The sequence below is a fragment of the Trametes versicolor genome (assembly GCF_000271585.1).
Source record: "Trametes versicolor FP-101664 SS1 unplaced genomic scaffold TRAVEscaffold_2, whole genome shotgun sequence".
In the NCBI taxonomy this organism is placed as follows: domain Eukaryota; kingdom Fungi; phylum Basidiomycota; class Agaricomycetes; order Polyporales; family Polyporaceae; genus Trametes; species Trametes versicolor.
The window spans coordinates 728,365-742,016 of NW_007360322.1; the positions used below are offsets into that span (position 1 = coordinate 728,365).

Sequence of the window (13,652 nt, forward strand, 5' to 3'; positions counted from 1 at the left end):
CCGCTACCACTATGTTCGAGAGCAGGTCGAAAGTGGGAGCGTTGAGGTGTTCTATGTTGCTTCTGGGGAGCAACTCGCCGACGCGCTGACAAAAAACGTGCCCTTCTCCATATTGGACCGTTTCCGTCACAGCATTGGCTTGGTGTCCTCCACATCTTGAACGAGTGGGAGTGTTGAACTTCTGTGTCTACGGCTGTGCCGGACCGGGAGTGGCAGTGATAGTGGCTGTGCGTCTACCATACGCCAGCATGGACTTTCCTACTTACCATATATGTACATTCTTTTGTTCTGTACTTACTTAGCATCCTGCCATCCCTCCATATGATTCTGGTACGTTCTACGATGTTCCGGACTATTCTAGACAAGCGTCCGGATTACTCGCATTACTCAGCCATGGACTATCTGACCTTATGTCGATTATGCTCCCTTACTCAGCGTTACTCATCGCTCAGTCAGTGTCCTCTGGACGTCACATGCCCTCTTCCTATATGCTTACTCATCGTCCTCCCCAGTAGTATATAAGGAGGACTCTGCAGGCCTCTGCTCTTCAGTCGTTCTCTCACAGACTGAAGAGTAAGTCCCATACTACCTATGCTTCCTTACATGTTTACTTACTAGTACTTGTAGCCTCTCTTTGTGCGGCTTACAGGTACAGTACTATGCAATCATAGTCGTTCTCTCACAGACTGAAGACCTCTCTTTGTGCGGCTTACAGCCTTCCAGGTTCAGAGTTCATCATCCCGGATACGACGACTCTCAACAATGGTCAGCATTTCTCTCCCGAAGGCCTAAACAGTGTATACGCTACCAACGCTACCGAGCCCTACGACTTTCCTTCTGCCGGGTCTGCCTATTTCTTTCCCAGCTACTATTACTAGGCCATGGGCATCCTAACGAGACAGCAGCGCTTCTGGAGGCGACCACAACACAATACTCATACTACTGGATTTAGGTGTATATATCTCACAGTACTTACTTCCTACTCGCCTATCTATCTGGACTTTGAATCGTGCAACGGCGCTGTGGCTCTTGCCCCAAGATTATTGCGGGCGGGATTGGCGGCCCGCCTCGGTACAAGCGTAGCGCCGGCAGTGCACGATCCCGGTGGCGAGGACACTTTCTTCGGTTCTCCATCCTCCTCTCAGACTATTTTCTCTCAGACTATTTTCTCTCTACGTGGTGTTGGCTGGTACATGGTTTCCGGCACGAACTCGAACTAGGTGCACAATATTCAGCCGCAGTGATCACACGATGGCGATCTGAACGAGGCCTGGCTTGACATAACCCAATTAACTGCGCGCTTATGAAGTGACTGCTGTGTCGTGGCTTTCCGTAGACCGAGCAGTGAGCAACATCTCTCTCCTCGAGCCTGCCTCATGGACACCCTCCCGCTAGAGACTCTCCAGCATATATTCGAACTCGCATGTACAGACGGAGGACGCACGGGGAACTCCCTCTCGCTCGTATCGAAAGGCATCCGCGCAGCGGTGCGCACGACCCGCTTCCACTCTATCGCCCTCATCGCCAGTCCCCGCCGCCTCCAGTCTTTCATCGACCTCTACCGGCGCGAATGTGATCCCGCGCGCGGAGACAGGCCACGCATCCAACACATGCATGTGGCGTTCCCCTACATCGACCTCGAGGCTATCGTGCACGTCGTGGGGGGGGGACGACATGTTCTGGCCCCTGGTGCACACGCGCTCGCTCGAACCCTTCCCGAGTGCCCTAGCTCAAAGTACTTTGCGAAGGGCCACTGTCAGGGCGGCCGTCCCGGCCGAAGGCGCGTCCGAGGGTGCCGCGTGCACATCTGCGGCGAAGGCGCCGCCTCCCGTCTTGCAACGCAATGCGGGGCGACCCAGTATATGGACGAAAACGCTGCGAGCTGCCTGGAGCTACCGCTCTAGAGTCATGGAACGCTTGACCGGGCGTCGCAGCTCCGGTTGTTCCGATCACCAGTCTACCTCCCCGAAGTACCTAGGCCCGACCACCTACGAAGAGTACCGTGACGCACTGCGCGCCCGAGAGGTGGTGGGCGCTACGACTATATCGAGTGGTTAGTTCCGATCACCAGGCAAAGTGTAGGTTTATTAGTGGGTAGTGAAAGTGGTGGTGAACAGCTCCTTTCGGAGTTTCGCCAATTATATTGGTGACAATCACTCTAGTCCATTCAAAAATTAGCGCTTGAGAGAAATCCAGTTGGGAGCAAATATGAACAAACAATGGGAGGCAGTCTGTGGATGCTTGACAACGGTCGCCTCTCTTGTCCTCAACGTCCTCGAGCTCGTCCTCGTCGCCCTCTCGAGCTCGCCTTCTCGTGCACATTCTCTCTCTGGTTATTGCATGTCTTCTCGCCGCTTTGCATCGCTACCTTGTTGTCCTCCTTTTGCTTTCCGACCTATCTGATGTGAGGAACCGGGAATGCTCGCTCCCGTCAACGGCGACACTCTCAAGCTACCAGGCCTATCTTGTTTACCTGTCAGCAAATGCATTGATTTCATACAAGTACGTTCTTACCTGTGCTGCTACTTCTATGCTGCCTCTGCATCTTAGGTCACCTCTCTTGTGCTACTACCCTGGCTGAAGTTGCTCGCATTGCGGCTCCTTTCTTCTCCGAATCCTGTGTTTCTGCCGCCCGGCCTTGTGCACGTCTTCGCTACGTCTGTGCGCCCTCCGTGTCTCTGCAACCTCGCCCTCGCCTTGCCTGTGACTCCCGATCACCCTTGTGCCGCCCGCACTCGCGCCCAACCCTGTCCTGCGTATGCTCACGCATGCCCTGCGGACATCGTGTGTCCTCTTTGCGAATGTCACACGTCCTCTTCACGCACACCGAGCATCTGCCTTGTGTTCATGCTGCGCACGTTCGTGCCCGCACTTCGGTCCGCGTACGTTCGTGCATTCCCTGCCCGCGCACGCCCTCGTGTCCTGTGTATCTGCATCTCGCGTTTCTGGGCGCGCCCCGCCCCCGCCCACATCGTCTTGCTCGTGTTCTGCCTATGCTCGCACCCACGTCATACCTGGCGCACGCCCCCATGTCTCGTGTTCCGCCGCCCGGCCTGCTGCTCATTTGCCTGCGTCTCTGCACCGTCTTTGTGTCTCTGCGGCCTTTGCCTCCCGCCCTCATCTTACCGGCGTCTTGTCTATGTCCCGTTCACCCTCACGCCCACCTCTTATCCTGTGTACGCTCGCCTCACTCATTCACTCGCTCACACACGCCCCGCGCACATCCTACGTCCTTGCGACATCCTGCATCTTCCCTGCGCGGATGCCATGCGCCTTCCCCTCATCCTCGCGCAGCGCTCACACCGTGGCCGTGTATCATATGTGCTCGTGCATACCGCGCATCTTGCCCGCGGCGCGCGCCCCACGTCCACTATATGTATCTAGTACGGTATTGTACCTGTCCCCGTCCGTCGTCGAATGATATTCCCATTGCCCATCCCAATCAAATGAGCGCCGTACATGTTATAGTGAAATCCATAGTGCAAGATAGTGTGAATCACCCGGTATTGGAATCGGAATTCACCCGGATAATTGCATATAGTCACCCACTCCGCCCGCCTGTACCAACATGTTGAATCGTTGCAAAATAAGGTTGAAATTTCCGGCTTCTGACACCACCAAAAGTAGTGATTATTCACCGGCGCCAAAGTCGCCGAGTGGGTGGAAACAACCAGTTTTCGTTGGTATTTCCTCTACTTTAGGTATCGTGAACTAACGGGTGATTTTCACAATATATCGGTCGTACAGTGACGTAGCGCAAACACTGTTCCGGTTAGTTGCCTCCGACCTAGTGACCCTGGTCGTACAGCACGGGTTCACCTGCGGAGGCGAGATGTGTCTCCCCATCGTCGATCGTCAATTCCCCCGTCTATCAGAGCTGGCGTTTGTTGGAGTAGCGGACCCCTGTGCGCTCCTCCCCCATCCCGACGGCGCAGCGGACGTGCCGATCTTCCCTGCGCTGACGCGCTTGTACCTCGCGCCCCCACACGCGGGCGGATGCGGACTTTCCCTCCCGTTCTGGACCATCCACGCGCCCGGCGTCACACACCTGCGCGTGTCGTGCGCAGAGAACTATCCGAACGACATCTGCAGGGCGGTGGGACTGCGGTCACCACTCATCCAGATGCACTACCACCCCGGGCCCAATGGGGGATCCGAAGACTTGCCGCTGCCTCCTTCGACACCCATGTATCCGAGCGTGCGCCATCTTGTGTTACAGCCCGGTCCGGAGCCCACATCAGCAATATGTCACCTACTTGGAGGCTTACTTTGGTCCAAGTAGGCCGTCTTGGCTCAAGTATGGCTACTTTGGTACAAGTGCAGCAACTTGAATTCAAGTCATGGACTTCGGTGCAAGTCCACTTAATTGGGGTCAGTCCACTGACTTGGGCATATTTCGCCCACTTTGAAAGCTTGAGTGACTTACGGTGACTTGGGCAGGTTTGTACTTAGTGAAATTCACAACATGGAGTCTTCGACTGTGCACAATATTGACTGATTATGATACCTTTCCCCAATGACTGTATTCTGTCTCGAGGCATGTTTACAATGGACAATGCCATACAATTGAATATTCAAATCTACTGCATAATGATGGAACAACCCGCTTATGCACCACCTTCACACCAAGTATACTGACCTCTTTGACAGGCCAGTGTGAGGCTCTGTCTGCCTTGTGCTCGTTGTATTGGCATCTGTCCTGTTCATTTTGAGGTGTCTGTAATGAAAACCACTTGTACTACTCGCTCACTATATATTTCTACACTAATAGCCCCATGGTACGATACTTACTCGCTCTTCATTATGTGTGGCAGCCATGTACCTCAAAGCCATATAATGCATGAGCAGAAGCAAATATACAAGTTGCTTTGGTGTAGTGGTTTACGGTACCTAGTTAGATAGACATTAGAATAAACATTTGAGGTTCTGAGTTCAATCCTGAGCATGGTCAATGATTTCCGGCTTGAGCTCGGGTGATAGGCTGTTCACTGTGCTAGAGCCTGGGTCACCAGGAGCTATACAGTTTTGATTTACAGCGGAAATATCAGCATATATTTTGAGCAGGATTACACATTATTACTCTACTTGGCATCGCACTTGAACGGACTTGAGGAACTTTGCAAGTCGACGCTCAACTTTCAAAGTAAATGGACTGGTCTTCCCAAGTCGACGACTTGAATGGCTTGAGCTGACTTAACTTACTTGAAGGAGGCCCCAAGTCGAAGTGTCAAAATGCTGATGCAGTGAGCTCTGGTATGGAGACGCGTGGATGAATTGCGACGCGAGGACGCGGATGCTGAGGTGGATTGGCCTCAGCTGCGAGACGATCGGCGTCGAGGCCTTTCAGGCGGAAGCACCGGTAGACGGCACATTTCGCAACTACTACGAGCGGGCCCGCCTTGCGTGGCTGGAGAGGATAGGCGATAGCAGGGATGAAGTGGGTGGTTGGTGCGGGTAGGCGCCGATGATAACCGCAGTGCAGAATGTGAGTTTCCATGAGACATCGCCGCCGTCCCTAAGGTTGGGACATTTCTCCTCGTACCCGTGTGGTCCCCCGATTGGGAACGTAATGCTGAAAGATTTCCATCATTTAGTATCGCTCACTGCTATGTATCAAGATAGGTCTCTCAGCAGACCTGCTCAATGTACCGCCATTTTCCCCTGGAATGTCAATCGTGGAGCACTTCGTCCATAGTTCTCTCACGTCCCTCTATCTGCATGTCGTGCGATTGGGCATCGCTAAGCATTGGGCTCTCCTTGGGATCACAACGCACCTCGCGCTGGGACACGTGCTCCGATCTATACCCTGACTGGCCCTATAAAGCAGGTATGGCTTTCATGCTCCCTCAAGCTTCTCCGGCAGGATCATCGCCGTGCACATGCGCTCGTCCACTCCGGCGACTTGGCAAGGCCGGATTCACGCCGCGTTGCACTGTTCCGGTATCGGAGGACGATGCCACCATGGAGAGATGATTTACCTCGCTATCACATAAAGCGACCGCGGTTCTGTCCCTCCACATTATCCCTAGAAGATCCTGTCAGCAAAAGCATAGTCGTGAGTCTTATCAATACGCCGTCCTCCCGGGTGCCTCGCGTGCTCTACTGACCTTCTCTGTGGCCAGCCATGCGGCTAATTTCCACAAATACTCTCCAACTGAAGAAGTTCAACAGCCTTGAGGAAGTGTTGAAGGAGCCATGGTATGCAGAAGCCGTCTCGCACAGGTTTTCCGTCGCCCGAAGCTGATGCCTGCAACAGCCCGCGGGGTGTGAAGCAGGGATACGCCATCCTATCGCACGTCTGGCGCCACAAGGGCAAGCCTGAACAGTCATTCGCAGACATGCAAAAACTATGCCATAGCCCGAGAGACGTCTCTCCGTACGACGACGAGCGAGTGGACGAGAAGGTTCGTGGATGTGCACTAGCCGCGAAGAAGTTAGGATATGGCTGGGTATGGGATGACACATGTTGCATCGACGATCAAAGCAGTGCCGAGTTGGAGGAGGCGATTAACTCGATGTACAGGTGGTACGCGGAGGCGGCGGTCTGTCTGGTCTACCTTGCGGACGTGCCGGATGACTGCTTCATCGAAGAACCGGACTCAGCCTTCCGCAAGAGTGATTGGTTCAAGAGAGGATGGACGCTCCAGGAACTCCTTGCGCCCCACTGCCTCATCTTTTTGTCTTCTGACTAGCAGCATCTCGGCACCAAGCTCGGGCTGGCGAACCTACTCGAGGAAATCACCGGAATCGACGCTGAGGTCTTGACGTTTCGTCGTGCCCTCCATCACGTCAGCGTCGCCCGTCGCCTGTCGTGGGCCTCGAAGCGCAAGACCACGAAGATCGAAGACCAGGCGTACTCCCTCTTGGGCATCTTCGGGGTCTCGATGGCTACAATATACGGCGAGGGCAGCTATGCATTCCGGCGCTTGCAGTACAAGATTCTGAAGTCCACTGCTGATCACACGCTCTTCGCCTGGGGGGATATGTGGCTACCCACCGACTCGGCGTCCGACTCGACTCTTGCTGAAAATTCCACTTCGAAGCAGGACAGGAGAAATCCTTCATCGACCCCTTCCAAACCTCATCATTTTGCTAGGCCGCCTCGTGTCGAGCAGTGCGATTCTCTCTTCGCGCCATCTCCTGCCGAGTTTTGTCAGGCGCACACGCCCGATGTCATATCCAAGACCTTGGAAGGGGTTCTCGCGTGGGCACGCAGTGTCTTCGATTTGGGTGACCCTTCTGTACGTACTACTGTATCTCTCTATCATCTCGCACGCCGGCTGATTCGCACTCGTAGATTGGAGTCGCTGAACATCGTGTGGCCGGTTCAGGGGTCTGCTGCCAGTTCGTCATCGTTCCTGGATATCCGTTCGCGCTCGCACTGCTTCCATGCCAGAACTCCAAATCCAACAAATTCGTCGCTCTGCCTTTGTGGCCAGAGTCGCCGCAGGAAAGCGAAGGCTCAGGTGCCCATCAACTCTTCCGGGTTGGTGTGTCCTTCACACCGTCGTATCCCACTGTCAGTCCTAGGCTGATCAGTCTCTGCAATTTCGGTGTACAAGCGTTACGGAGCCATGGATGGGTGCCAGGGAAAGCGCGGAGTACGGTGACAGACGAGGCCGGAAGGGTTTACATCATCGACCCCCATCGCTCCTCCTCGTTTCAAGATTCACGCCTCTACCCTCTACGCCTGGAACCGAAGTGGCTCTACATCCCTCCCTGGCTCACCGCATACCTAGCCATTCACGGGTTGACACTGAAGCTGGATGACGAAGCCCGCCGAGGACAGCACTACCCGTATGTGAAACCGCCATGCGAGCTGTACATCTACCGCAAGGACCAGCTGGACTTTGTCGTTCGATTCGACTACTGCAAGAGAACCCCTCTGCTGCTCGCACTCGTCGACTTCACGGTATCCGCCGCGCGATCAACGGGTCCACCAGAAGCCAAGGCGCCAGACGAGCAAGGGGCCTACTCTGGCGGTCCAGAGATCGGCTACGAAGTTGACAGTGCGCTGCTACCGCGTATTTGTCACTCTGCGAAGCGCGGCGAGAGACCCGACCATGTGCACGTCAACGCTTGGCTTAAAGGCTCTATGCGCTATAACTCTACCGACTGGGAGAAGGAGGTCCGGTTGAGCACCACGCTTTGGCCGACTCCCAAGTCCTCCTGTCTGGAGATCAGGTTCGGGGGGCCGTACTTTGCCTCTCTGCGCAAGCTTCAGGCTCAGGCTCGGTCAGCGGCGCAAACTTCAAGTTCTTCACTACAGAAGCCGCTGCCGCTGATCCCACCTGGCAGTGTATCCAAGTCCAGGACGGCGGACTCGAGGGACCCGTCCGAGAAGGATTCCTGGCCGCGTCATCTCCCCAAGGACATCGCGTCTCACCGGCCCCGGGATGTGACAGCGGCAAATCTGCGAGGGGCACCTGGCTTGGAGGCCAGCGCGGCGGCACCTGCGAGGCGCAGGGCCAGTTATTCCGAGGCGGTCACCCACAGATCTGCTCCGGTTCACCCACTACCAACCATCGGCAAAGTCGGAACCACACGCTCTTAGCGCCGCAGACCCAATGGACATCCGTTGTAAGGCATGGACGATTATTGTGACTTTTGTGCTTTCCCTGTTCCTTTTCACTCAAGCTGTAAACCCTCGTTCTAACCGTACCTGATGTCGTTCAGTATACCGTATACTCTCCAGCACGGCGTGTTGTTTTTCTACTCAATCCCCGTATGTAACAACATTCGTGTGTTCCCTTTGGTTCCTCACCCGATTCTCCGACTCTCCACTAACAAGTAGATCGCCGCGCACGCAGCCCGAGTGTCTTCGCCCTCCTGACCTCTGCCGGCTTGCTCGCACCCCGGAGCTTGAAGCTGATATCAGCCAGCGGGACATTGAGAATATCCCTTGTGCTCTGCAGTTTGTGAGTAAGTGGGATCGAGCGCGAGGAATGCATGAGGGCAGTATGTATACGCGCGGAGGTTGAGGAGATGCGATTCGGTCAACCAGTATTAACGGGACTCGGCATACCCACTCCGAAGCGGACACTGGACAGCATAGTATAGTACTCGGATATGCATATGTACGAGCAAAAAGTACAAAATACAGGATACAATCTCACTTGGATGTGCCCTTGAGCTTCTCCTCGACGAGCGACTGGAACTCCTCCCTCAGGATCGCCTCGCGCCGCTCGCGCTCCTCCTGCTGCAGCTTCAGGATCCCGCGCTTCTCCTCCGCGCTGATCACCTGGTTCTCCTTGCGCATGCGCACCGCGTTCATGCGCCGGTGGCGGCTCCCGCTCATCACGTACCCCACCTTCTCGTACGCCTCGATCTCGTCCGACGCGAGTCCGATCTCGCCGCGCCGCGGGATGCGCGAGTCCGTGCCGTCCTTGAGGAACGCCGCCATCGCGCTCCCCTCGCCGCGCAGCAGCGCCCCGCCGTACTGCCGCTCGTCCGTCTTCCCCCGCCCGTGGCTCTTCGCGTACACCGGCTGCGGCCCGACCTCGTCGTCCGACTCCGAGTACTCCTCGTCCTCTGCGAGCGCTTTCCCCTTTGCCTGGGCCAACTCTGCGTGGGCGGCGGTGGTGCTGGCGCGGCCGGGCGGAGGGGGTGCGAGGGCGGCGACGACGCCTTCCATAGGCTTCTCGACCCACTCGTCTTCGTCCGCGGTGGAGGGCGGGCGCGCGTCGGGGCTCTTCGTCCGCGTCGCACTGCGGTGGCTGTGGCTCCGACGCACGCTCTTGCTCTTGCTCTTGCTCCGACTGCGCGTGTCGTGACGACGTCGCCTGCGCTCGCGGTCGTCCTCCTCTTCGTCGTCGCTGATCCGCCGAGAGCGTGAACGGTGTCGGCGGTGCTCGCGGTCGCGGTCGCGGTCCTTCTCCTTTCCGCTGGATTTGCGCTGCTTGCGCGCCTTTTTGCGTTCCTTACGCTCCCGCCGCCGGCGGTCGTCTTCGGAATCCGTGTCGGTGTCAGAGTCAGAGCTGTGTCGACGTTTGTGTGCCTTTTTGTGCCGTTTCGATTCGCGTTCCGGGGACCTAGAGAAATGACAGTCAGTACCGGCAGATGAGACACATAGATAGTGCACGCACTCTACCCGGGTAGGACGTTTGGGAGATGGAGGCCATACGGTGATCGTGCTCGCTTCTCTTTGCTGCCGGCGACTACACCAATTATCAGTACCCTGTCAATCCTGGAAGACACCTACCGTACCTCTCTAAGAAGTCTGCCCCGCCGCCACCGTATCCACCACCGCCAAACCCTCCACCACCAGGGTAACCGCCACCGGCGGGACCGCCCCTGCCCCGTCCAGCATACATGTTCTCTTGTTGCCTCCATGGCGCCGCCCCATCGCCACCCGCGCCCTCCCCAGCAGCCCCATCCTCCCTCCTTGGCGGCGACGGCCGCCTATACTCTCCATACTCGGGGCTCGCGCGCCCTGTCCGCCCACTGTCCCTTTCTCTCTCCCGGCGGTCCTCACGCTCCCTGTCCCGGTCTCTGTCACCACTCGCGCTCCTGCCCCGCTTCTCTTTCCCGTCGTCGTTGAAATAGTCGTCCGCCCGCGCCCGCTCGCGCTCATGTCTTCTGCTGCGGTCTCCGTGGTCGTTCCGCCTCTCCTCTCGGTCCCGGTCCCTTTCCCGTTCACGCCCCTTGTCTTTCGAGTCGCGTACATGCGGGGGCCTGTCCCGCCCCAGATCATCCCGCTTGGGCGGGGGTGGTGGAGGGGATGGCGAGCGTCCACGCTGTTGCGGGGGAGGCGGTGGGGCGCCTTGCGGGACGAGGCCCATACGGGAGGGGTGCACCATCGCCATGTTTGTTCTTCAGCCTGATAAAACGCAGAGATAGAGTATGTGCAGTTGCGGAGGATGCAGACGTCGCTGGCCGCTTCGGACAAGAGCTGGTCGAGCACAAGCGCGGTGGACGCTCGTGAGCGCTGAACGGTACAAGCAGCGTGGGAACTTTGTCAGAGGCGCTTGAGTGAGCGGGGACCTTCCAAAACGGGACGGGTAAGAGAACGAGAAGAAGACCGGCTCTTGAAGGGAAAACCTACACGTTTCCAAGACAAGGTGGACTGTAAAATCAAGTAAGCAGGCATACACGAGGATCTCACCACGTAACACAATAATTCAACTCGAACGCGACCATACATCCATAGCACTAGCAGAATATCGAAATATCCGGTCTCCCAAGACACGGTACCTAGGGTGAGTGATCCACTGGCACTTCGCGGAGCTTTTGGAATACACGCTCTGAAAAGGGGGGTAGAGCGCGACGGAGGCTCTACCCCAACGCCATTCCAAGGGGGACGGCCATATCTCCCCAAAAGCCCGCCTCGTCACTGCCGTCGTCTATCCTGTCCAACCACCCACGGCGAGCCCGCTCATAGTAGACGCCGAATTTGTTGTCCTTCGGCGCAGCGACCTCGACAGTCTTGACGCCAACAGCCTGGCAGCTCCGCTCCACCTGTCTCAACATCTGCATCGTCTTGTGATGGCCCATCCACGGGCCCCCGCACCTCGCACCTATGGGGCCCGGGCCCGGCTGAAGCAGAAGGTGCCGCACGCTGGGATACGTCGGCACCAAAGGGGCCTTTGGGTCGACAAGGGATGATGGTGAGCCAGGCTCCGAGTCAGAGTCAGAGTCCCACCCCCACTGCGACCGGACGGGTTCGACCCGTACCCCCATGGCGCCCGCGATCTCGTTGATGTAGTTGTTCGCATGCGATATGCTGAGATACGCGACGTGCGGAGCATTCGTGGACCAGAACGGGAGGCAGAGCTCCCAGCTGCTCCAGGGGGCGACATAGAGGTGCGTCACCGCAGGGAAGAGGGGCGCCGTGGCGGTCTTCGTACCGTCTGACTCGTCCGAGAGGAGCGCGTGCGGGTATTCCATTCCTACAAATGCCGCTTCCAACAAGCGAGGGAATGGGCGATCTATGATGGGGAGGTGCAAGGTCCCTCCAGAGGTGAAGCCGCTTTGCACGACAAGGGTCACCAGGTCGGACGCGACCAGCCGGAACAATGTTTGTGCTGCATTGCGGTATTCCGGGGAGGTTGTCGGGTCCCGACTAGTAGCGCCTGAAGGCGGATGAAAGGGGTTGTCATCCAGCCGTGGCGCGACGTTCCCTTCAGTGTCGGACGTACGCCGAGGAAGAGCTGGTAATGCCCTAGAGGTACGAGACGTGATCGGAGGTGCTGCCACAGCTTCCGCCTGAAGAGGTGGCTGCATCTCGCGCTGGGGAGTGTGCTGTGGCGCCATTGCAGCAGACGTACCGACAAGATCTCCAGTCGCGTGCCCAGCAGAGTTCGAGGGTAGAATCGGTCTCAAGCGGTATGACGGCGAGGAAGGGGTAGCTGAAGGCAAAGGCCGAGGTGGGGGAGAAAGCGAGCGCCTCCGGGGCGCCCACGCTCCATCGATAGTGCGTGGGTCGCGGCGCAATATGCGGGGAAACGTCACATGGAGGTGTTGGATACGAGGTTTGTACCCGCGCGCGGGGTCGCACTCGCGCTCGTATAGGCGGACAAACGCCTGGAGGCGGCGAGGGCTGGCGGCGAGGGCAACGGAGTGGAAGCGCGTCGTGCGCGCGATTTCGCGGATGGCCTGCGACACGAGTGAGAGGGAGTGTCCTGTATATCCTCCATCGGTGCAGGCAAACTCGAATATTCGCTGCAGAGTTTCTGTTGGGAGGGTGTCCATTGCGGGAGAGTGCTCGGTCGGAGAGGGCAAGGATTGACTTAAAAGCGAGGGAAAGGCTGTTCAGACCAGTGGCAGCGCGCAGTTCCATGGCTGCGTCGGGCCCGGGATCGCACTGGTGCTCATGTGGCAACGGTGTAGTCGCCGGCAGCCCCTTTAACATATCGCAGTGTACCATCTTCCAGTCCGAGAACAGAGCATTTCTTTAGAACAGAACGCTGGATTTTGGAGTTGGCCTACATAACGCACGTTTTCCAGTGGCACGCCCGAAGTTCAAGTTGTCAGTGCACTAGAGCATCGCCGCTCGGATTACGTTTGTGCTGATTGAAGGCGGCAGTACTAGGAAAAAATAGCTCCTTGACCAGTAACCACCACCATGTGGTTTATTCCCACGCGTGCGTGGCTGGAATAGCATCCCTTTTCCCCCCTGTGGCTCGATGATGGGAAGTGCAGTCTAGCCTGAATGGGCGACTGAAGAGTGGCAGGCTGTGTGGGGGAGGTTTGTGAATCGGTGGCCATGAATGGCGTAGAGCAGCTCGCTGCAGCCCTCTTCGGAGTGGGACCTCTCGGGGTTGAGAATGGAGAGTGCGGTGGCGACCATGAGCGCTATGCGCTGGCGAAGATGATGGGACCTGGATGACGCACGAGGTGTGGCCTGGACTTGACTCCGATGAGCGCTGGCTTGGCGGTGGTGTCGGGACGTGACGGAGTAGTGCGCGGGCGCCAGATAGCGCCTTGATTGAGAGCCCGGGCGCTGAAGAAGTGCTTCCTGGTGTGAGGAGCGAGTTGGGCGAATTAGGATCCCTCTAAAAGAAGCCCATAGAGTGTGACGAGTGTGTAGAAATGAAGAAATAAGATCCGTTTGCCTGTGTAGTAGGCCTGACAATTGGCATTAGGTGGATGGCAGACAGGTGACTAGTACGAGGGAAAGCTATGGAGGCATCATGTGTGTTAGCTCGTCCAAT

The 13,652-nt window shown here is 57.1% G+C and overlaps 4 protein-coding genes across 4 annotated transcripts; 2 read left to right on the forward strand and 2 right to left on the reverse strand.

The window, feature by feature from the left end:
* Positions 1 to 1,376: 1,376 nt before the first annotated feature.
* TRAVEDRAFT_42965 (uncharacterized protein) lies at positions 1,377 to 1,904 on the forward strand (the record flags this gene model as incomplete). Its single annotated transcript, XM_008035550.1, has 1 exon — positions 1,377 to 1,904. One exon carries the CDS (start codon positions 1,377 to 1,379, stop codon positions 1,902 to 1,904), a length of 528 nt encoding a protein of 175 aa, XP_008033741.1.
* Positions 1,905 to 6,124: 4,220 nt separating this feature from the next.
* On the forward strand, positions 6,125 to 8,554 carry TRAVEDRAFT_42966 (uncharacterized protein; the record flags this gene model as incomplete). The annotated part of the gene is made up of 4 exons (XM_008035551.1): positions 6,125 to 6,198; positions 6,257 to 6,404; positions 6,693 to 7,241; positions 7,298 to 8,554. The coding sequence occupies 4 exons, from the start codon at positions 6,125 to 6,127 to the stop codon at positions 8,552 to 8,554; spliced, it is 2,028 nt and encodes a 675-aa protein (XP_008033742.1).
* A 502-nt stretch (positions 8,555 to 9,056) lies between these two features.
* TRAVEDRAFT_141094 (DUF926-domain-containing protein) lies at positions 9,057 to 10,884 on the reverse strand. The gene is made up of 3 exons (XM_008035932.1): positions 10,207 to 10,884; positions 10,086 to 10,157; positions 9,057 to 10,031 (listed from the first exon to the last, which is right to left on the reverse strand). Exons 1-3 carry the CDS (start codon positions 10,803 to 10,805, stop codon positions 9,113 to 9,115), a joined length of 1,590 nt encoding a protein of 529 aa, XP_008034123.1. The 5' UTR covers positions 10,806 to 10,884; the 3' UTR covers positions 9,057 to 9,112.
* A 211-nt stretch (positions 10,885 to 11,095) lies between these two features.
* On the reverse strand, positions 11,096 to 12,690 carry TRAVEDRAFT_68971 (uncharacterized protein; the record flags this gene model as incomplete). Its single annotated transcript, XM_008035933.1, has 1 exon — positions 11,096 to 12,690. The coding sequence occupies one exon, from the start codon at positions 12,688 to 12,690 to the stop codon at positions 11,275 to 11,277; it is 1,416 nt and encodes a 471-aa protein (XP_008034124.1). The 3' UTR covers positions 11,096 to 11,274.
* Between the last annotated feature and the right edge of the window lie 962 nt (positions 12,691 to 13,652).

Excerpts from the sequence above, each read along its gene's own strand:
- TRAVEDRAFT_141094 (XM_008035932.1), bottom strand. The coding sequence starts at position 10,805 with ATGGCGATGGTGCACCCCTCCCGTATGGGCCTCGTCCCGCAAGGCGCC. Across the intron at positions 10,158-10,206 it reads GGGGCAGACTTCTTAGAGAG|TCGCCGGCAGCAAAGAGAAG; the intron begins GTACGGTAGGTG and ends TAATTGGTGTAG. Across the intron at positions 10,032-10,085 it reads AAACGTCCTACCCGGGTAGA|GTCCCCGGAACGCGAATCGA; the intron begins GTGCGTGCACTA and ends TCATTTCTCTAG.